This window comes from Eleutherodactylus coqui, chromosome 2 (assembly GCF_035609145.1).
Source record: "Eleutherodactylus coqui strain aEleCoq1 chromosome 2, aEleCoq1.hap1, whole genome shotgun sequence".
Lineage (NCBI taxonomy): Eukaryota > Metazoa > Chordata > Amphibia > Anura > Eleutherodactylidae > Eleutherodactylus > Eleutherodactylus coqui.
The window spans coordinates 344,172,086-344,195,595 of NC_089838.1; the positions used below are offsets into that span (position 1 = coordinate 344,172,086).

At 49.1% G+C, this 23,510-nt stretch overlaps 1 protein-coding gene across 2 annotated transcripts in view; it reads left to right on the plus strand.

Moving 5' to 3' along the window:
* TFR2 (transferrin receptor 2) overlaps positions 1 to 21,669 on the plus strand; it is a 131,304-nt gene extending 109,635 nt beyond the window's left edge. For both annotated transcript variants that reach the window (XM_066593946.1, XM_066593947.1), the window contains 9 exons: positions 6 to 125; positions 197 to 279; positions 352 to 415; positions 1,219 to 1,286; positions 13,754 to 13,830; positions 14,371 to 14,455; positions 19,872 to 20,099; positions 20,430 to 20,570; positions 20,878 to 21,669. In XM_066593946.1, coding sequence (XP_066450043.1) covers positions 6 to 125; positions 197 to 279; positions 352 to 415; positions 1,219 to 1,286; positions 13,754 to 13,830; positions 14,371 to 14,455; positions 19,872 to 20,099; positions 20,430 to 20,570; positions 20,878 to 21,111 — 1,100 coding nt within the window. In that variant the 3' untranslated portion in view covers positions 21,112 to 21,669. The remainder of the gene's footprint in view (positions 1 to 5; positions 126 to 196; positions 280 to 351; positions 416 to 1,218; positions 1,287 to 13,753; positions 13,831 to 14,370; positions 14,456 to 19,871; positions 20,100 to 20,429; positions 20,571 to 20,877) is intronic.
* The last annotated feature ends 1,841 nt before the right edge of the window (positions 21,670 to 23,510 follow it).

A 23,510-nucleotide genomic window follows, 5' to 3' on the forward strand; every position in this document is an offset into this window, starting at 1 on the left:
CTTAGAACACTACATCGTGGTAGGAGCCCAGCGGGATTCCTGGGGCCCGGGTGCTGCCAAGTCGGGAGTGGGCACTGCCATCCTGCTAGAGCTGGCGCGTTCCATGACCATGATGGTGCACAATGGTGAGTGGGGGGGCGGTGTAGCAGAGCTGAGTGTGCAGTGCTGTGTAGTCACCCGCGTCTGTGTCTTCCAGGCTTCAAGCCCCGCCGCAGCATCCTGTTTGTCAGCTGGGATGGAGGCGACTTTGGCAGCATCGGCGCCACCGAGTGGTTGGAGGTATTATAGTGTTATTATGGACTTTGCCGCCCGCCATCAGGTGACTCCGCTGACCGCAGCTTTATATTTCAGGGGTACCTCAGCATGCTGCACCTCAAAGTGGCGGCCTACCTAAGCCTGGACACCCCGCTGTTAGGTAACAGCAAATCTACATATTCCTCACCATGTTCAGGATCACTGCTTGCTGTCAGTGAAAGGGACATTCAGGCTAATTTCACACGGGCAGGCGCGATATCGGGACGTGAAACTTGACATGGCGCTGGGGAACGTGCGATGTCCCCGCCAGCGAGGCGTTTGTGTGTCAAACACCCCCCAGCACTTCAGTACGGCAGGGAGGTGAGTTGGAGGAACGGTAAGTGTTTCCCGCGTCGCGCTCGCCCGCCCCTCCCACGCCCTGCGATGTGTTTTCCGGCCCCATTAAAAGCAACGGACGAGGCGCTTCGAGGGAAGATCCACACGTAGGACGTGCCGCAAGTATTTCCCGCACCGCGATGCAAGATAAAATGATCCCGTCTGAGTGTTTACATGAAATCCATCCAGAGCCATGATATCGCTCAGCTATGAAGGTTGGGAGGACTAGAGATTACCCATGAACCCCTGGGACACAGCAGGACTTCTGGAACAGTGTAGGGCCAAGGATAAGACAGTGGCCACAAGAGCAGATAGCTGTAGTGTAAAGCATGGTGGTGGAGAGTTATGTTATCGCCGGACCAGAAGACGTGACAACTACAGATTTCCAAGGGAAGAAGCTGACACCTTCAGTGTAAAGCATAGTGGAAATTTTTTTTTTTGCTTTAGCCCTTCAGTGTGAGCCCTAAACATTACCATTTACTGAAGCAGGTGGAGATCTTGAACATGGGGGTGGCTGTAACCCATTTATTGGTGCCATCATTGTTATAACTCAGCAATTCAACTTTTATTCTGTGACCTTTTTTTAAGGAGATGAAAGGTTTCTTGCCAAATTGAGTCCACTGTTCAATAACCTGATAGAGAACATCATAAAGCAGGTGGGTGGAGAGTGTATACGGGGAGGGCGCTGTATACTGCGCTGGAGCTGCTAGATGCCTGATTACTGCCATAACCTTTCCACATGTCTCTGTATACATCTCCTCTCCTCTCTCTGGACTCTGTATACATCTCCTCTCCTCTCTCTGGACTCTGTATACAACTCCCCTCCTCTCTCTGGCCTCTGTATACATCTCCTCCCCTCTCTCTGTATACATCACCTCCCCTCTCTCTGTATACATCTCCTCCCCTCTCCCTGTATACATCTCCCCTTCTCTCTCTGTATACATCTTCTCCCCTCTCTCTGTATACATCTCCTCCCGTCTCTCTGTATACATCTCCTCTCCTCTCTCTGTATACATCTCCCCTCCTCTCTCTGGACTCTGTATACATCTCCCCTCCTCTCTCTGGACTCTGTATACATCTCCCCTCGTCTCTCTGGACTCTGTATACATCTCCCCTCGTCTCTCTGGACTCTGTATACATCTCCCCTCGTCTCTCTGGGCTCTGTATACATCTCCCCTCGTCTCTAGGGACTCTGTGTACATCCCCTCTCCTCTCTCTGTATACATCTCCTCTCCTCTCTCTGGACTCTGTATACATCTCCTCCCCTCTCTCTGGACTCTGTATACATCTCCTCTCCTCTCTCTGGACTCTGTATACATCTCCTCCCCTCTCTGTGGACTCTGTATACATCTCCTCCCCTCTCTGTGGACTCTGTATACATCTCCTCCCCTCTCTCTGTATACATCTCCTCCCCTCTCTCTGTATACATCTCCCCTCGTCTCTCTGGACTCTGTATACATCTCCTCTCTCTGGACTCTGTATACATTTCCCCTCCTCTCTCTGGACTCTGTATATATCTCCCCTCGTCTCTCTGGACTCTGTATACATCCCCTCTCCTCTCTCTGTATACATCTCCTCTCCTCTCTCTGGACTCTGTATACATCTCCTCCCGTCTCTCGGGACTCTGTATACATCTCCTCCCCTCTCTCTGTATACATCACCTCCCCTCTCTCTGAATACATCTCCCCTCCTCTCTCTGGCCTCTGTATACATCTCCCCTCTTCTCTCTGGCCTCTGTATACATCTCCTCCCCTCTCTCTGTATACATCTCCTCCCCTCTCTCTGTATACATCACCTCCCCTCTCTCTGTATACATCTCCTCCCCTCTCTCTATAAACATCTCCCCCCCCCCTGTATACATCTCCTCCCCTCTCTCTGTATACATCTCCTCTCCTCTCTCTGTATACATCTACTCCCCTCTCTCTGTATACATCTCCTCTTCTCTCTCTGTATACATCTCCTCCCCTCTCTCTGTATACATCTCCTCCCGTCTCTCTGTATACAACTCCTCTCTCTGTATACATCTCCCCTCCTCTCTCTGGACTGTGTATATATCTCCCCTCATCTCTCTGGACTATGTATACATCTCCCCTCGTCTCTCTGGACTCTGCATACATCGCCTCTCCTCTCTCTGTATACATCTCCTCTCCTCTCTCTGGACTCTGTATACATCTCCTCCCCTCTCTCTGTATACATCTCCTCCCCTCTCTCTGTATACATCTCCCCACGTCTCTCTGGACTCTGTATACATCTCCTCTCCTCTCTCTGGACTCTGTATACATCTCCCCTCCTCTCTCTGGACTCTGTATATATTTCCCCTCATCTCTCTGGACTCTGTATACATCTCCTCTCCTCTCTCTGGACTCTGTATACATCTCCTCCCCTCTCTCTGGACTCTGTATACATCTCCTCCCCTCTCTCTGTATACATTTCCTCCCCTTTCTCTGTATACATCTCCTCCCCTCTCTCTGTGTCTCTGTATACATCTCCTCCCCTCTCTCTGTATACATCACCTCCCCTCTCTCTGTATACATCTCCTCTCCTCTCTCTGGACTCTGTATACATCCCCTCTCCTCTCTCTGTATACATCTCCTCTCTCTGTATAAATCACCTCCCCTCTCTCTGTATACATCTCCTCTCCTCTCTCTGTATACATCTCCTCTCCTCTCTCTGGACTCTGTATACATCTCCTCCCCTCTCTCTGTATACATCTCTCTCCTCCCCTCTCTCTGTATACATCTCCCCCCCCTCTCTCTGTATACATCTCCTCCACTCTCTCTGGACTCTGTATACATCCCCTCTCCTCTCTCTGTATACATCTCCTCTCCTCTCTCTGAACTCTCTGTATACATCTCCTCTGCTCTCTCTGTAAACATCTCCTCCCCTTTCTCTGGACTCTGTATACATCTCCTCCCCTCTCTCTGTATACATCTCCTCCCCTCTCTCTGTGTCTCTGTATACATCACCTCCCCTCTCTCTGTATACATCACCTCCCCTCTCTCTGTATACATCACCTCCCCTCTCTCTGTATACATCTCCTCCCCTCTCTCTGTATACATCTCCTCTCCTCTCTTTGTATACATCTCCCCCTCTCTGTATACATCTCCTCCCCTCTCTCTGTATACATCTCCTCTCTCTGTATACATCTCCTCCCCTCTCTCTGTGTCTCTGTATACATCTCTCTTTGTATACATCTCCTCCCCTCTCTCTGTATACATCCCCTCCCCTCTCTCTGTATAAATCTCCTCTCTCGGTATACATCTTCTTCCCTCTCTCTGTATACATCTCCTCCTGTCTCTCTGTATACATCTCCTCTCCTCTCTCTGTATACATCTCCTCGCCTCTCTCTGTGTCTCAGTATACATCTCCTCCCCTCTCTCTGTATACATCCCCTCCCCTCACTCTGTATACATCTCTCTCTGTATATATCTTTTTCCTCTCTCTGTATACATCACCTCCCCTCTCTCAGTATACATCTCCTCTCTCTGTATACATCTCCTCTCCTCTCTCTGTATACATTTCCTCCCCTCTCTCTGTATACATCTCCTCCCAACTCTCTGTATACATCTCCTCTCCTCTCTCTGTATACATCTCCTACCCTCTCTCTGTGTCTCTGTATACATCCCCTCCCCTCTCTCTGTATACATCTCTTCTCTCTGTATACATCTCCTCCCCTCTCTCTGTATACATCCCCCCCCTCTCTCTCTGTACATCTCCTCTCTCTGTATACATCTCCTCTCCTCTCTCTGTATACATCTCCTCCCCTCTCTCTGTGCCTCAGTATACATCTCCTTCCCTTTCTCTGTATACATCTCCTCTCTCTGTATACATCTCCTCTCCTCTCTCTGTATAGATCTCCTCCTCTCTCTCTGTATACATCTCCTCTCTCTGTATACATCTCCTCTCCTCTCTCTGTATACATCTCCTCCCCTCTCTCTGTATACATCTCCTCCCCTCTCTCTGTATACACCTCCTCCCCTCTCTCTGTATAAATCTTCTCTCTTCTCTCTGTATACATCTCCTCCTCTCTCTCTGTGTCTCTGTATACATCCCCTCCCCTCTCTCTGTATACATCTATTCTCTCTGTATACATCTCCTCCCCTCTCTCTGTATACATCCCCTCCCCTCTCTCTCTGTACATCTCCTCTCTCTGTATACATCTCCTCTCCTCTCTCTGTATACATCTCCTCCCCTCTCTCTGCTTCTCAGTATACATCTCCTCCCCTCTCTCTGTATACATCTCCTCTCTCTGTATACATCTCCTCTCCTCTCTCTGTATAGATCTCCTCCCCTCTCTCTGTATAGATCTCCTCCCCTCTCTCTGTATACATCTCCTCTCCTCTCTCTGTATACATCTCCTCTCCTCTCTCTGTATACATCTCCTCTCCTCTCTCTGTATACATCTCCTCTCCTCTCTCTGTATACATCTCCTCTCCTCTCTCTGTATATATCTCCTCTCCTCTCTCTGTATAGATCTCCTCCCCTCTCTCTGTATACATCTCCTCCCCTCTCTCTGTATACATCTCCTCTCCTCTCTCTGTATACATCTCCTCTCCTCTCTCTGTATACATCTCCTCTCCTCTCTCTGTATACATCTCCTCTCCTCTCTCTGTATACATCTCCCCCCTCTCTCTGTATATATCTCCTCCCCTCTCTGTGTGTCTCTGTACACATCTCCTCCCTCTCTCTGTATACATCTCCTCCCCACTCTCTGTATACATCACCTCCCCTCTCTCTGTATACAACTCCTCTCCTCTCTCTGTATACATCTCCTCCCCTCTCTCTGTGTCTCTGTATACATCACCTCCCCTCTCTCAGTATACATCTCCTCTCCTCTCTCTGTATACATCTACTCTCCTCTCTCTGTATACATCTCCTCCCCTCTCTCTGTGTCTCTGTATACATCACCTCCCCTCTCTCTGTATACATCTCCTCTCCTCTCTCTGTATACACCTCCTCCCCTCTCTCTGTATTCATCTCCTCTCCTCTCTCTGTATACATCTGCTCCCCTCTCTCTGTGTCTCTGTATGCATCCCCTCCCTCTCTCTTTATACATCTCCTCTCTCTGTATACATCTCCTCTCTCTGTATACATCTCCTCCCCTCTCTCTGTATACATCTTCTCTCTCTGTATACATCACCTCCCCTTTTCTCTGTATACATCTCCTCTCCTCTCTCTGAATACATCTCCTCTCCTCTCTCTGTATACATCACCTCCCCTCTCTCTGTATACATCTCCTGTCCTCCCTCTGTATACATCTCCTCCCCTCTCTCTGTATACATCACCTCCCCTCTCTCAGTATACATCTCCTCTCTCTGTATACATCTCCTCTCCTCTCTCTGTATACATTTCCTCCCCTCTCTCTGTATACATCTCCTCCCAACTCTCTGTATACATCTCCTCTCCTCTCTCTGTATACATCTCCTACCCTCTCTCTGTGTCTCTGTATACATCCCCTCCCCTCTCTCTGTATACATCTCTTCTCTCTGTATACATCTCCTCCCCTCTCTCTGTATACATCCCCCCCCCTCTCTCTCTGTACATCTCCTCTCTCTGTATACATCTCCTCTCCTCTCTCTGTATACATCTCCTCCCCTCTCTCTGTGCCTCAGTATACATCTCCTTCCCTTTCTCTGTATACATCTCCTCTCTCTGTATACATCTCCTCTCCTCTCTCTGTATAGATCTCCTCCCCTCTCTCTGTATACATCTCCTCTCTCTGTATACATCTCCTCTCCTCTCTCTGTATACATCTCCTCCCCTCTCTCTGTATACATCTCCTCCCCTCTCTCTGTATACACCTCCTCCCCTCTCTCTGTATAAATCTTCTCTCTTCTCTCTGTATACATCTCCTCCTCTCTCTCTGTGTCTCTGTATACATCCCCTCCCCTCTCTCTGTATACATCTCTTCTCTCTGTATACATCTCCTCCCCTCTCTCTGTATACATCCCCTCCCCTCTCTCTCTGTACATCTCCTCTCTCTGTATACATCTCCTCTCCTCTCTCTGTATACATCTCCTCCCCTCTCTCTGTGTCTCAGTATACATCTCCTCCCCTCTCTCTGTATACATCTCCTCTCTCTGTATACATCTCCTCTCCTCTCTCTGTATAGATCTCCTCCCCTCTCTCTGTATAGATCTCCTCCCCTCTCTCTGTATAGATCTCCTCCCCTCTCTCTGTATACATCTCCTCTCCTCTCTCTGTATACATCTCCTCTCCTCTCTCTGTATATATCTCCTCTCCTCTCTCTGTATAGATCTCCTCTCCTCTCTCTGTATACATCTCCTCCCCTCTCTCTGTATACATCTCCTCTCCTCTCTCTGTATACATCTCCTCTCCTCTCTCTGTATACATCTCCTCTCCTCTCTCTGTATACATCTCCTCTCCTCTCTCTGTATACATCTCCCCCCTCTCTCTGTATATATCTCCTCCCCTCTCTGTGTGTTTCTGTACACATCTCCTCCCTCTCTCTGTATACATCTCCTCCCCACTCTCTGTATACATCACCTCCCCTCTCTCTGTATACAACTCCTCTCCTCTCTCTGTATACATCTCCTCCCCTCTCTCTGTGTCTCTGTATACATCACCTCCCCTCTCTCAGTATACATCTCCTCTCCTCTCTCTGTATACATCTACTCTCCTCTCTCTGTATACATCTCCTCCCCTCTCTCTGTGTCTCTGTATACATCACCTCCCCTCTCTCAGTATACATCTCCTCTCCTCTCTCTGTATACATCTACTCTCCTCTCTCTGTATACATCTGCTCCCCTCTCTCTGTGTCTCTGTATGCATCCCCTCCCTCTCTCTTTATACATCTCCTCTCTCTGTATACATCTCCTCTCTCTGTATACATCTCCTCCCCTCTCTCTGTATACATCTTCTCTCTCTGTATACATCACCTCCCCTTTTCTCTGTATACATCTCCTCTCCTCTCTCTGAATACATCTCCTCTCCTCTCTCTGTATACATCACCTCCCCTCTCTCTGTATACATCTCCTGTCCTCCCTCTGTATACATCTCCTCCCCTCTCTCTGTATACATCTCCTCCCCTCTCTCTGTATACATCCCCTCCGCTCTCTCTGTATACATCTCCTCTCTCTGTATACATCTCCTCCCCTCTCTCTGTGTCTCTGTATAAATCTCCTCTCCTCTCTCTCTGTATACATCTCCTCTCCTCTCTCTATATACATCTCCTCCTCTCTCTCTATATACATCTCCTCCTCTCTCTCTCTCTGTATTCATCTCCTCCACTCTCTCTGTATACATCTCCTCTCCTCTCTCTGTATACATCTCCTCCCCTCTCTCTGTGTCTCAGTATACATCTCCTCCCCTCTCTCTGTATTCATCTCCTCTCCTCTCTCTGTATACATCTCCTCCCCTCTCTCTGTGTCTCAGTATACATCTCCTCCCCTCTCTCTGTATACATCTCCTCTCTCTGTATGCATCTCCTCTCCTCTCTCTGTATAGATCTCCTCCCCTCTCTCTGTATAGATCTCCTCCCCTCTCTCTGTATAGATCTCCTCCCCTCTCTCTGTATACATCACCTCCCCTCTCTCTGTATACATCACCTCCCCTCTCTCTTTATACATCTCCTCTCTCTGTATACATCTCCTCTCTCTGTATACATCTCCTCCCCTCTCTCTGTATACATCTTCTCTCTCTGTATACATCACCTCCCCTTTTCTCTGTATACATCTCCTCTCCTCTCTCTGAATACATCTCCTCTCCTCTCTCTGTATACATCACCTCCCCTCTCTCTGTATACATCTCCTGTCCTCCCTCTGTATACATCTCCTCCCCTCTCTCTGTATACATCTCCTCCCCTCTCTCTGTATACATCCCCTCCGCTCTCTCTGTATACATCTCCTCTCTCTGTATACATCTCCTCCCCTCTCTTTGTGTCTCTGTATACATCTCCTCTCCTCTCTCTCTGTATACATCTCCTCTCCTCTCTCTATATACATCTCCTCCTCTCTCTATATATACATCTCCTCCTCTCTCTCTCTCTGTATTCATCTCCTCCCCTCTCTCTGTATACATCTCCTCTCCTCTCTCTGTATACATCTCCTCCCCTCTCTCTGTGTCTCAGTATACATCTCCTCCCCTCTCTCTGTATTCATCTCCTCTCCTCTCTCTGTATACATCTCCTCCCCTCTCTCTGTGTCTCAGTATACATCTCCTCCCCTCTCTCTGTATACATCTCCTCTCTCTGTATGCATCTCCTCTCCTCTCTCTGTATAGATCTCCTCCCCTCTCTCTGTATAGATCTCCTCCCCTCTCTCTGTATAGATCTCCTCCCCTCTCTCTGTATACATCACCTCCCCTCTCTCTGTATACATCACCTCCCCTCTCTCTGTATACATCTCTCTCCTCTCTCTGTATACATCTCCTGTCCTCTCTCTGTATACATCTCCTCTCCTCTCTCTGTATACATCTCCTCTCCTCTCTCTGTATACATCTCCTCCCCTCTCTCTGTATACATCTCCTCTCCTCTCTCTGTATACATCTCCTCTCCTCTCTCTGTATACATCTCCTCTCCTCTCTCTGTATACATCTCCCCCCTCTCTCTGTATACATCTCCTCCCCTCTCTGTGTGTCTCTGTACACATCTCCTCCCTCTCTCTGTATACATCTCCTCTCCTCTCTCTGTATACATCTCCTCCCCTCTCTCTGTATACATCACCTCCCCTCTCTCTGTATATATCTCCTCCCCTCTCTCTGTATACATCTCCTCCCTCTCTCTGTATACATCTCCTCCCCACTCTCTGTATACATCACCTCCCCTCTCTCTGTATACAACTCCTCTCCTCTCTCTGTATACATCTCCTCCCCTCTCTCTGTGTCTCTGTATACATCACCTCCCCTCTCTCTGTGTCTCTGTATACATCACCTCCCCTCTCTCAGTATACATCTCCTCTCCTCTCTCTGTATACATCTACTCTCCTCTCTCTGTATACATCTGCTCCCCTCTCTCTGTGTCTCTGTATGCATCCCCTCCCTCTCTCTTTATACATCTCCTCTCTCTGTATACATCTCCTCTCTCTGTATACATCTCCTCCCCTCTCTCTGTATACATCTTCTCTCTCTGTATACATCACCTCCCCTTTTCTCTGTATACATCTCCTCTCCTCTCTCTGTATACAAATCCTCCCCTCTCTCTGTATACATCACCTCCCCTCTCTCTGTATACATCTCCTGTCCTCCCTCTGTATACATCTCCTCCCCTCTCTCTGTATACATCTCCTCCCCTCTCTCTGTATACATCCCCTCCGCTCTCTCTGTATACATCTCCTCTCTCTGTATACATCTCCTCCCCTCTCTCTGTGTCTCTGTATACATCTCCTCTCCTCTCTCTCTGTATACATCTCCTCTCCTCTCTCTATATACATCTCCTCCTCTCTCTCTGTATACATCTCCTCCTCTCTCTCTCTGTATTCATCTCCTCCCCTCTCTCTGTATACATCTCCTCCCCTCTCTCTGTATACATCTCCTCCCCTCTCTCTGTATACATCTCCTTCCCTCTCTCTGTATACATCTCCTTCCCTCTCTCTGTATACATCTCCTCTCCTCTCTCTGTATACATCTCCTCTCCTCTCTCTGTGTACATCTCCTCTCCTCTCTCTGTGTATATCTCCTCCCCTCTCTCTGTATACATTTCCTCTCCTCTCTCTGTATACATCTTCTCCCGTCTCTCTGTGTCTCTGTATACATCTCCTCTCCTCTCTCAGTATACATCTCCTCTCCTCTCTCTGTATACATCTCCTCCCCTCTCTCTGTATACATCTCCTCCCCTCTCTCTGTATACATCTCCTCCCCTCTCTCTGTATACATCACCTCCCCTTTTCTCTGTATACATCTCCTCTCCTCTCTCTGTATACATCTCCTCTCCTCTCTCTGTATACAAATCCTCCCCTCTCTCTGTATACATCACCTCCCCTCTCTCTGTATACATCTCCTCTCCTCCCTCTGTATACATCTCCTCCCCTCTCTCTGTATACATCCCCTCCGCTCTCTCTGTATACATCTCCTCTCTCTGTATACATCTCCTCTCCTCTCTCTCTGTATACATCTCCTCTCCTCTCTCTATATACATCTCCTTCTCTCTCTCTGTATACATCTCCTCCCCTCTCTCTGTATACATATCCTCCCCTCTCTCTGTATACATCTCCTCCCCTCTCTCTGTATACATCGCCTCCGCTCTCTCTGTATACATCTCCTCTCTCTGTATACATCTCCTCCCCTCTCTCTGTGTCTCTGTATACATCTCCTCTCCTCTCTCTCTGTATACATCTCCTCTCCTCTCTCTATATACATCTCCTCCTCTCTCTCTGTATACATCTCCTCCTCTCTCTCTCTGTATTCATCTCCTCTCTCTCTCTGTATTCATCTCCTCCTCTCTCTCTCTGTATTCATCTCCTCCCCTCTCTCTGTATACATCTCCTCCCCTCTCTCTGTATACATCTCCTCCCCTCTCTCTGTATACATCTCCTTCCCTCTCTCTGTATACATCTCCTCCCCTCTCTCTTTATACATCTCCTCTCCTCTCTCTGTATACATCTCCTCTCCTCTCTCTGTGTATATCTCCTCCCCTCTCTCTGTATACATTTCCTCTCCTCTCTCTGTATACATCTTCTCCCATCTCTCTGTGTCTCTGTATACATCTCCTCTCCTCTCTCAGTATACATCTCCTCCCCTCTCTCTGTATACATCTTCTCTCTCTGTATACATCACCTCCCCTTTTCTCTGTATACATCTCCTCTCCTCTCTCTGTATACATCTCCTCTCCTCTCTCTGTATACAAATCCTCCCCTCTCTCTGTATACATCACCTCCCCTATCTCTGTATACATCTCCTCTCCTCCCTCTGTATACATCTCCTCCCCTCTCTCTGTATACATCTCCTCCCCTCTCTCTGTATACATCCCCTCCGCTCTCTCTGTATACATCTCCTCTCTCTGTATACATCTCCTCTCCTCTCTCTCTGTATACATCTCCTCTCCTCTCTCTATATACATCTCCTCCCCTCTCTCTGTATACATCTCCTCCCCTCCCTCTGTATACATCTCCTCCCCTCTCTCTGTATACATCTCCTCCCCTCTCTCTGTGTCTCTGTATACATCTCCTCTTTTCTCTCTCTCTGTATACATCTCCTCTCCTCTCTCTATATACATCTCCTTCTCTCTCTCTGTATACATCTCCTCCTCTCTCTCTGTATACATCTCCTCCTCTCTCTCTGTATACATCTCCTCCTCTCTCTCTGTATACATCTCCTCTCTCTGTATTCATCTCCTCCCCTCTCTCTGTATATATCTCCTCCCCTCTCTCTGTATACATCTCCTCTCTCTGTATACATCTCCTCCCCTCTCTCTGTATACATCTTCTCTCTCTGTATACATCACCTCCCCTTTTCTCTGTATACATCTCCTCTCCTCTCTCTGTATACAAATCCTCCCCTCTCTCTGTATACATCACCTCCCCTCTCTCTGTATACATCTCCTGTCCTCCCTCTGTATACATCTCCTCCCCTCTCTCTGTATACATCTCCTGTCCTCCCTCTGTATACATCACCTCCCCTCTCTCTGTATACATCTCCTGTCCTCCCTCTGTATACATCTCCTCCCCTCTCTCTGTATACATCTCCTCCCCTCTCTCTGTATACATCCCCTCCGCTCTCTCTGTATACATCTCCTCTCTCTGTATACATCTCCTCCCCTCTCTCTGTGTCTCTGTATACATCTCCTCTCCTCTCTCTCTGTATACATCTCCTCTCTATATATACATCTCCTCCTCTCTCTCTGTATACATCTCCTCCTCTCTCTCTCTGTATTCATCTCCTCCCCTCTCTCTGTATACATCTCCTCCCCTCTCTCTGTATACATCTCCTCCCCTCTCTCTGTATACATCTCCTTCCCTCTCTCTGTATACATCTCCTTCCCTCTCTCTGTATACATCTCCTTCCCTCTCTCTGTATACATCTCCTCTCCTCTCTCTGTATACATCTCCTCTCCTCTCTCTGTATACATCTCCTTCCCTCTCTCTGTATACATCTCCTTCCCTCTCTCTGTATACATCTCCTCCCCTCTCTCTGTATACATTTCCTCTCCTCTCTCTGTATACATCTTCTCCCGTCTCTCTGTGTCTCTGTATACATCTCCTCTCCTCTCTCAGTATACATCTCCTCTCCTCTCTCTGTATACATCTCCTCCCCTCTCTCTGTATACATCTTCTCTCTCTGTATACATCACCTCCCCTTTTCTCTGTATACATCTCCTCTCCTCTCTCTGTATACATCTCCTCTCCTCTCTCTGTATACAAATCCTCCCCTCTCTCTGTATACATCACCTCCCCTCTCTCTGTATACATCACCTCCCCTCTCTCTGTATACATCTCCTCTCCTCCCTCTGTATACATCTCCTCCCCTCTCTCTGTATACATCTCCTCCCCTCTCTCTGTATACATCCCCTCCGCTCTCTCTGTATACATCTCCTCTCTCTGTATACATCTCCTCTCCTCTCTCTATATACATCTCCTTCTCTCTCTCTGTATACATCTCCTCTCCTCCCTCTGTATACATCTCCTCCCCTCTCTCTGTATACATCTCCTCCCCTCTCTCTGTATACATCCCCTCCGCTCTCTCTGTATACATCTCCTCTCTCTGTATACATCTCCTCCCCTCTCTCTGTATACATCTCCTCTCCTCCCTCTGTATACATCTCCTCCCCTCTCTCTGTATACATCTCCTCCCCTCTCTCTGTATACATCTCCTCCCCTCTCTCTGTGTCTCTGTATACATCTCCTCTCCTCTCTCTATATACATCTCCTTCTCTCTCTCTGTATACATCTCCTCCTCTCTCTCTGTATACATCTCCTCCTCTCTCTCTGTATACATCTCCTCCTCTCTCTCTGTATACATCTCCTCCTCTCTCTCTGTATACATCTCCTCCTCTCTCTCTGTATACATCTCCTCTCCTCTCTCTGTATTCATCTCCTCCTCTCTCTCTCTGTATATATCTCCTCCCCTCCCTCTGTATACATCTCCTCTCCTCTCTCTGTATACATCTTCTCCCGTCTCTCTGTGTCTCTGTATACATCTCCTCTCCTCTGTGCATTCTCCTCTTCTTCAGGTGGATCATCCTCGCCAAAGTCAGCAATCCATCTATGATTATATGAGGATGAGCAGCAGTAACTGGAAAGCAGAAGTGTAAGTTCTCCTGCATGACACCACCGACTGACCCAGCAGACAACCCAAAGGGCATCCATGAGAGCCGGCAGCACGGCGCCCTCTGCATGTCCTACCAGACAATGAGCCACTACAGGAAGCTTTCTGCTAGTCACGCTTAGTTTTCCCCTGACTAGCACTACCCATCACTGTGCCGGATGGCGCTCTCCTGTGGGTACAGCCTTGGATATGACATATGGCTGTCGTCTCTGGGCTTTGTTGGTCGTACACAGCCCAATCATGGAGATCAGTCACGGGCCCAATATCTATGATTAGCAGTTAGAGGCCATGTATGACGGGACACTGATGGGGCGGCGCTGTAGCCCGTCATCCATCTGCAGCCGGGGATTCCGATCACAGGGTCTGGTCTTACCGCTGATGTCCGCGGCCGCAGGGGTGGTTCCCGTGTATTGTCAGGCATATCACACAGAGTGTAGAATACTTATAGTGTTTAGAATCATTGTATTTAGTGCAAACGATCTACATAACGAGAGCCTGACGATTCCCCGCTCTTCTCTGCAGCATCGCACCTCTTACCAAGGACAGCAGCGCCTTTGCTTTTACTGCATTTGCCGGAGTTCCTGCACTGGAGTTCTCGTTTGTTGAGGTAACAACTGCATCCTGTCCTGTATACGGTTATATACTGGACTCCATCCTGTCCTGTATACGGTTACATACTGGACTCCATCCTGTCCTGTATACGGTTATATACTGGACTCCATCCTGTCCTGTATACGGTTATATACTGGACTCCATCCTGTCCGGTATACGGCTATATACTGGACTCCATCCTGTCCTGTATACGGTTATATACTGGAGTCTATCCTGTCCTGTATACGGTTATATACCGGACTCCAACCTGTTCCGTATACGGTTATATACTGGACTCCATCCTGTTCCGTATATGGTTATATACTGGACTCCATCCTGTCCGGTATACGGTTATATACTGGACGCCATCCTGTTCCGTATACGGTTATATACCGGACTCCAACCTGTTCCGTATATGGTTATATACTGGACTCCATCCTGTTCCATATATGGTTATATACTGGAGCCCATCTTGTCCGGTATACATTTATATACTGGAGTCCATCCTGTCCGGTATACGGTTACATACTGGACTCCATCCTGTCCGGTATACGGTTATATACCGGACTCCAACCTGTCCGGTATACGGTTATATACCGGACTCCATCCTGTCCTGTATACGGTTATATACTGGACTCCATCCTGTCCTGTATACGGTTATATACTGGACTCCATCCTGTCCGGTATACGGTTATATACCGGACTCCAACCTGTCCGGTATACGGTTATATACTGGACTCCATCCTGTTCTGTATACGGTTATATACTGGACTCCATCCTGTCCTGTATACGGTTATATACCGGACTCCATCCTGTCCGGTATACGGTTACATACTGGACTCCATCCTGTCCGGTATACGGTTATATACCGGACTCCAACCTGTCCGGTATACGGTTATATACCGGACTCCATCCTGTCCTGTATACGGTTATATACCGGACTCCATCCTGTCCGGTATACGGTTATATACTGGACTCCATCCTGTCCGGTATACGGTTATATACCGGACTCCAACCTGTTCTGTATACGGTTATATACCGGACTCCAACCTGTCCGGTATACGGTTATATACTGGACTCCAACCTGTTCTGTATACGGTTATATACTGGACTTCAACCTGTCCGGTATACATTTATATACTGGATTCCATCCTGTCCTGTATACGGTTATATACTGGACTCCATCCTGTCCGGTATACGGTTATATACCGGACTCCAACCTGTCCGGTATACGGTTATATACCGGACTCCAACCTGTTCCGTATACGGTTATATACTGGACTCCAACCTGTTTTGTATACGGTTATATACCGGACTCCAACCTGTTCTGTATACGGTTATATACCGGACTCCAACCTGTTCTGTATACGGTTATATACCGGACTCCAACCTGTCCGGTATACGGTTATATACCGGACTCCAACCTGTTCTGTATACGGTTATATACTGGACTCCAACCTGTCCTGTATACATTTATATACTGGACTCCATCCTGTCCTGTATACGGTTATATACTGGACTCCATCCTGTCCTGTATACGGTTATATACTGGACTCCATCCTGTCCTGTATACGGTTATATACTGGAGTCCATCCTGTCCGGTATACGGTTATATATCGGACTCCAACCTGTCCGGTATACGGTTATATACTGGAGTCCATCCTGTCCGGTATACGGTTATATATCGGACTCCAACCTGTCCGGTATACGGTTATATACTGGACTCCATCCTGTTCTGTATACGGTTATATACTGGACTCCATCCTGTCCGGTATACGGTTATATACTGGACTCCAACCTGTTCTGTATACGGTTATATACTGGACTCCAACCTGTCCTGAATACGGTTATATACTGGACTCCATCCTGTTCCGTATACGGTTATATACTGGACTCCATCCTGTCCTGTATACGGTTATATACTGGACTCCATCCTGTCCGGTATACGGTTATATACTGGACTCCATCCTGTTCCGTATACGGTTATATACTGGACTCCATCCTGTCCTGTATACGGTTATATACTGGACTCCATCCTGTTCCGTATATGGTTATATACCGGACTCCAACCTGTTCTGTATACGGTTATATACTGGACTCCATCCTGTTCTGTATATGGTTATATATTGGAGCCCATCCTGTCCGGTATACGGTTATATACTGGACTCCATCCTGTTCCGTATACGGTTATATACCGGACTCCAACCTGTCCGGTATACGGTTATATATCGGACTCCAACCTGTCCGGTATACGGTTATATACTGGACTCCATCCTGTCCGGTATACAGTTATATGCCGGACTCCATCCTGTCCTGTATACGGTTATATGCCGGACTCCATCCTGTCCGGTATACGGTTATATACTGGACTCCATCCTGTCCTCTATACGGTTATATACTGGACTCCAACCTGTCCGGTACACAGTTATATACTGGACTCCATCCTGTCCCATATACGGTTATATGCCGGACCCCATCCTGTCCGGTATACGGTTATATACCGGACTCCAACCTATCCGGTATACGGTTATATACTGGACTCCATCCTGTCCTGAATACGGTTATATACTGGACTGCATCCTGTCCTGTATACGCTTATATACTGGACTCCCTCCTGTCCTGTATACGGTGATAAACTAGACTCCAACCTGTCCAGTATATGGTTATATACTGGACTCCATCCTGTCCTGTATATGGTTATATACTGGACTCCATCCTGTCCTGTATACGGTTATATACTGGACTCCATCCTGTCCTGTATACGGTTACTTACTGGACTCCATCCTGTCCTGTATACGGTCATATACTGGACTCCATCCTGTCCTGTATACGGTTATATACTGGACTCCATCCTGTCCTGTATACGTTTATATACTGGACTCCATCCTGTCCTGTATACGGTTACTTACTGGACTCCATCCTGTCCGGTATACGGTTATATACCGGACTCCAACCTGTTCTGTATACGGTTATATACTGGACTCCATCCTGTCCTGTATACGGTTATATACTGGACTCCATCCTGTCCTGTATACGGTTATATACTGGACTCCATCCTGTCCTGTATACGGTTACTTACTGGACTCCATCCTGTCCTGTATACGGTTATATACTGGACTCCATCCTGTCCTGTATACGGTTACTTACTGGACTCCATCCTGTCCTGTATACGGTTATATACTGGACTCCATCCTGTCCTGTATACGGTTATATACTGGACTGCATCCTGTCCTGAATACGGTTATATACTGGACTCCCTCCTGTCCTGTATACGGTGATAAACTAGACTCCAACCTGTCCAGTATACGGTTATATACTGGACTCCATCCTGTCCTGTATACGGTCATATACTGGACTCCATCCTGTCCTGTATACGGTCATATACTGGACTCCATCCTGTCCTGTATACGGTTACTTACTGGACTCCATCCTGTCCTGTATACGGTCATATACTGGACTCCATCCTGTCCTGTATACGGTTATATACTGGACTCCATCCTGTCCTGTATACGGTTACTTACTGGACTCCATCCTGTCCGGTATACGGTTATATACTGGACTCCAACCTGTCCTATGTATCCTCATATACACTATGCTGACAAAAGTATTGGGTCGCACATAGAAGGTGACGAAATTGGATTTTATTCCCATTCTCCCCCAGCTGTTGGGCCACCTCAGTGACTGCAGCCCCCTCCGCAGCCGCTGCCCACCAGATCCCCATAGATGTGTGGAGGGTTTTGCCCCCATTCCTGGAGGAGCTTCAGATAGTGATGCGGGGATGATGTGTGTGTTGGGCGGCATGGATACGGCATTCTAGTTCGTCTCGCTCGATGAGATTGAGATCCGGACTTTGGGCGGCCAGTAAAGTCTGCAGACGCTCTGCTCCTCCGCACTGTGTGCCGTATGACATGGCGCTCGGTCATGTTGGTGGAGACATGGAGCTGTACCAGAGTATTACCACAGGGGAGGTGATGCCACATTGTCCGGGAGATCTCTGTACCCTTTGGTGATGAGGGTGGACTTCGCTATAACTTCACTAGTCCTTCCCGGCAGAATCCCCCCCCCCCCCCCCCCCCGCCGCCCGGTAACAGAACCTCCCCCACACCTCCCTGTTGGAGCGATGCTGTCATGTAGAAACCGCTCTCCAGATAACCGCCACACCTAAGTGCCGCCATCCAACTGGAAGATGCTGGATTGTGATTCATCCACAACACTCGCTTCCACTCACTTACAGTCCGTCGCTCCAAGCCACATCACAGGCGCCACTGTGCAGTCACTGCTGTGATGATGTGTGCAGCCGCTCGTCCATCGTAACCCTTCACATGCTGCTCCCTACAGAGGGGTTCTGGTACTAATGAATGTTCCAGTGTCCTGTGAGACCCCCTGAGCGAGGGCAGACGATGTGTGTGAAATCTTCACAGCTCCTACAAGGCTTCGTCATCCACGCTCTGTCAGTTTACGAGGTCTCCCTGAATGTGACGGCACCGCACTTCCATCTCCCAATAACATGGCCAACAGTGGACTCTGGAAGTTCCAGAAGCTGTGATGTCCGTATTGATTGGTTGGTGACATCCCACCACCAGACCCCATTGTCAGCTCTACACCTGGTGACATCCCCCCACCAGACCCCGTTGTCAGCTCTACACCTGGTGACATCCCTCCACCAGACCCCGTTGTCGGCTTTACACCTGGTGACATCCCACCACCAGACCCCATTGTTGGCTCTACACCCGGTGACATCCCACCACCAGACCCCGTTGTCAGCTCTACACCCAGTGACATCCCACCACCAGACCCCGTTGTCGGCTCTACACCCGGTGATATCCCACCACCGGACCTCGTTGTCAGCTCTACACCTGGTGCCATCCCTCACCAGACCCCGTTGTCAGCTCTACACCTGGTGACATTCCCCCACCAGACCCCATTGTCAGCTCTACACCTGGTGACATTCCCCCACCAGACCCCATTGTCAGCTCTACACCTGGTGACATCCCCCCACCAAATGCCGTTGTCAGCTCTACACCTGGTGACATCCCACCACCAGACCCTGTTGTCAGCTCTACACCTGGTGACATCCCCCCACCAGACCCCGTTGTCAGCTCTACACCTGGTGACATCCCCCCACCAGACCCCGTTGTCAGCTCTACACCTGGTGACATCCCCCCACCAGACCCCGTTGTCAGCTCTACACCTGGTGACATCCCACCACCAGACCCCGTTGTCAGCTCTACAGCTGGGGGTGCATCTGATGGTTTCTGTACTGGGGTCTCCTGTGGGATCCTCTTCTTTATACTTGATGCTCACACAGGGGGCCAATACTTTTATCACCATAGTGTAAGTCTGCCCTCCAGCTTCATCCCTCTGTCCTACACTGTCCTCTTACACATAGCTTTGGACCACCTTATTAACGCTCGTCTTCACATCTCCTCTAGGCCTTGCAGCCATATAAGTTCCTGGACACAAAGCAGGACACCTATGAGAATCTGGACCTCGTCATGAACGGTCGGCTTCCGTCCGTCGCTGACAGCCTGGCTCAGGTTGCCGGACTGGCGCTGATAAAGCTTTCCCACGATCACATCCTCCCGCTGGATTACACTGCATACAACGAGGTTCTGCTGAAGCACCTGGTGAGCCTGCAGGCTCATCACAAGAAGCTGAAGGTGAGGAAGGGATGCCGAGCGGGGGCCTCAGGACCAGGTCAGCTCAAGACTGCAAAGCTGCCCAACAATCGGCCCAGAAGGCCAGACACAAATCCTAGAATCTCCCCCAACTCAATATGTAATCTTCCCTGTCCCCACCAGTGGAGGCGCAACTGACCCTCCAGAGATTTCAGTGTGGGGACTGAAGTATAACTGATCACATGTGCCTTGCAGTTCACAAGCTAAGATGAGTCACATAGCACCTTCCCTACTAACCCTGAAGAGTTGTGCTGCTTCCAGGTTGTTGGCAGAGGGGGCGCTGTTTACAGCATACAATATTCTGTCTTGCAGTCTCGGGGTCTCTCTCTTGAGTGGCTGTATTCTGCCCGAGGCGATTACACTCGAGCTACACAAAGACTGAAGGAAGCTATCGCTCAGTCCGATCTCCACAACGAGAAAGTCATCCAGTTCTTTAACGTGCGCATTATGAGGGTGAGTAACTTCTGTGGAGGCATTATGAGGGGCGGGGGGATTATGAGAGTAACTTCTGAGGAGACAATACAAGGGACTTACATTTCACTCACTCCACTTCTGTGGGGGCATTATGAGGGTGAGTGACTTCTGTGGGGGCATTATGAGGGTGAGTGACTTCTGTGGGGGCATTATGAGGGTGAGTGACTTCTGTGGGGGCATTATGAAGATGTGTGACTTCTGTGGGAGCAGCGGCCCCATCTACTTTGTGGGTGAGATTTATTCTCTTCTTTCTAGTACTAGATCTGAACTTCTCGCTCTTCTACAGGTGGAGTTTTACTTCTTGTCTCAGTATGTATCTGCCGTTAGTTCTCCACATCGCCACATTCTCATTGGCCGAGGCAACCATACCTTGGAGGCTCTGATGGAACACCTCAGCCAAGAGCAGAGCGACATTAATGACAATGAATTACGCAAGCAAATCGCCCTCTTCACGTGGACCTTGGAGGGGGCTGCAAATGCCTTGAGTGGGGAAGTGTGGGAGGTGCAAAAAAGTTTCTAGATCCTGGAAATGTCTGACCCAATAAACCTTGACGAATTTCTGTTAATTGGTCAGTGACCGAGCTCTCGCTAAATGTCCCCGCTCTGGCTATAGCAGGCACCAGGCATGATGAAGTAATTCCTATCAGCGACAGGGCTCGCTATAAACTGTTACAGCTTCATTGCCTGGTGTCATTTACAGGGGCCCTCCGTGTCCGTCCTCCGCCATTCCTTGACGGATTCTGTGCTGCTTGGAAGAATGCGCTGTGGATTACGGACTGCTTTACTCCAAGCAGCAGCATTAGTGTGGCTCCTCATTGTGGGAGCCGCAGAGGGTCCGCTCTCATGGACCCCCGCCACTCAGGTTTTCTTGCACGGAGGAGGGATTCCCCTTTAAGGTAAAGTTGTTGCTTCTGCAGATTTGGCGCCACTTTGGCTTGCTGTATAGAGAGCTGATGTGGTTCTCTGTTGTTCTCACGGTTATCACTGACAGTGCTCAGTAGACCTGTACCTCGCCCCACGTGTCATCTTGTATATTTATCTCAAGGCTACGTTTTGCAATAAAAGCAGAGCGCTCTTATGACACGGCGTGATCTCATTATTTCTACCTTGTATCCGACACTCAGAGGCCACTTCATTACAACCCCAATTCCAAAAACGTAAAATGTAAATAAAAGAAGACCATGATCTGTAGATCTGATCCAACCAGATTGTATCCACAGAATAGTACCACATGTATGTTCCTTGACATGAAGACTGAGTATCCAACATCTACAGGACGTCATACGACCAAGATCCAGAGACTCTGGAGACACTCGTGTGCAGAAGGGACACGCTGGATGCTGGAGATCTACGGCCCTCAGGCGGCGCTGCATTATATACAGACCTGATTCTGTAATACCAATCACTGCAGGGCTCAGGAATACTCCCCAAGGCCCCCTGTCCACGGGCATTGCGGTATCCCGCAGCAGATCTCCGCCGCGGGAGCAGGAGCCAGCAGACGGATCTCCACTGGTCAGCCTATCTGACAGGCTGACCGCGGAGAATCAAGGCAATTCGCAGCATGCTGCAAATTGCCGGCTGCGAGCGGAGAGTCGCTATGATTCTCCGCTCGTGGACAGGGGGCCGCGCTTTCCATAGCAACGGTATGGAAAGCTTCAGACAGGGGATTCGGCGGCGAAATCACGCCCGTGGACAGGGAGCCTTAATTACTGTCTGTCAACACAATTCACCATGAAAACCAGAAATCCCAGGTACAGCGTATTCAGATGACCGTATATATATATGGTGTCCCTCTCTGCAGGGGGAGGAGGCTGGAAGCAGTGCACTGACCTCCCGCCCCTCTCCACTATTTGCAATGGGATGAGGCGGAGCTAAGTTCTGTGACTTAACTCCGCCTCCATCCCGCCCCCTCCAATTGCAAATAGTGGAGAGGGGGCGGGAGCTCGGTGCACTTCCAGCCTCCTCCCCCTGCAGAGAGGGACACCGTATATCGGCCTGGCGTGAAAACCCGGCCCATATACGGTCGTCTGAATAAAGCCTAAAGCTGTATGATGCAGAGAAGCCGCATACCAACACAATCCAGAAGCGCCGGCGTCTTCTCTGGGCCAAAGCTCATTTACAATGGACCGAGGCAGAATGGGGGAGCTGTTCTGTGGTCAGAGGAATCAAAATGTGAAATTCCTTTTAAAAAGCCTGCGGACTCCAGAGGAGAGCGACCATGACAGGCCTTGGTCAGCTCAGCACTCATGATGCTGAGGGATTAGGAATAGGTTGGTGTTACACTTTAGGCATTGGGGGCTGGTGGGCCCCGTAGCCTCAGCTCACAGCAGCAGGGCCGCTGTGGTCTTCTACATCTTCCATTTCGTGCCTGGTACTGCTGTGATGCCCTGTTGCGCCGTAAGTCACCATGCTTCCTGCTGTCCTGGATAGATGCTATTCCACAGTCCCAGCCAGGGGTGTAACTATAGGCCATGCGACTACACCTGGGCCCCAGATGCCGGGGAAGAAGCCTCATGTTACTTCATTGCTTCTTCTTTGTATTCGGTTGTGTTCCTTTAAAAATGTAGACCAAAGCTGGTGATCCGGAGAACGAAGTGAGGCCGACGCCATAATGATGGTGAGCAGGACGTGTTGGAAGGTGGCCGGAAAGACTGAGCTGCTGCCGAGGGCTCCAGCTAGCGGCCCCTACCCGAGTCCAAGGCACGGAGAAGGTGGTTCAGTTTGTGGTTTCCGAAGGGGAGCGTCCACCATCGTCCTCCTCCGCGGAGAGTCAGTGTTCCACCAAATCCAGCAGTATGGGCGGTGGACGTGACGGCCGTCTCCTGAGCCCAGGCTGACACCACTCGGCATCAGGTCACCCTGATGTATTCTCGGTTCCTAGTAGCGGCAGAGCGGACCCCTTTTTGCAATAGCAAGAGA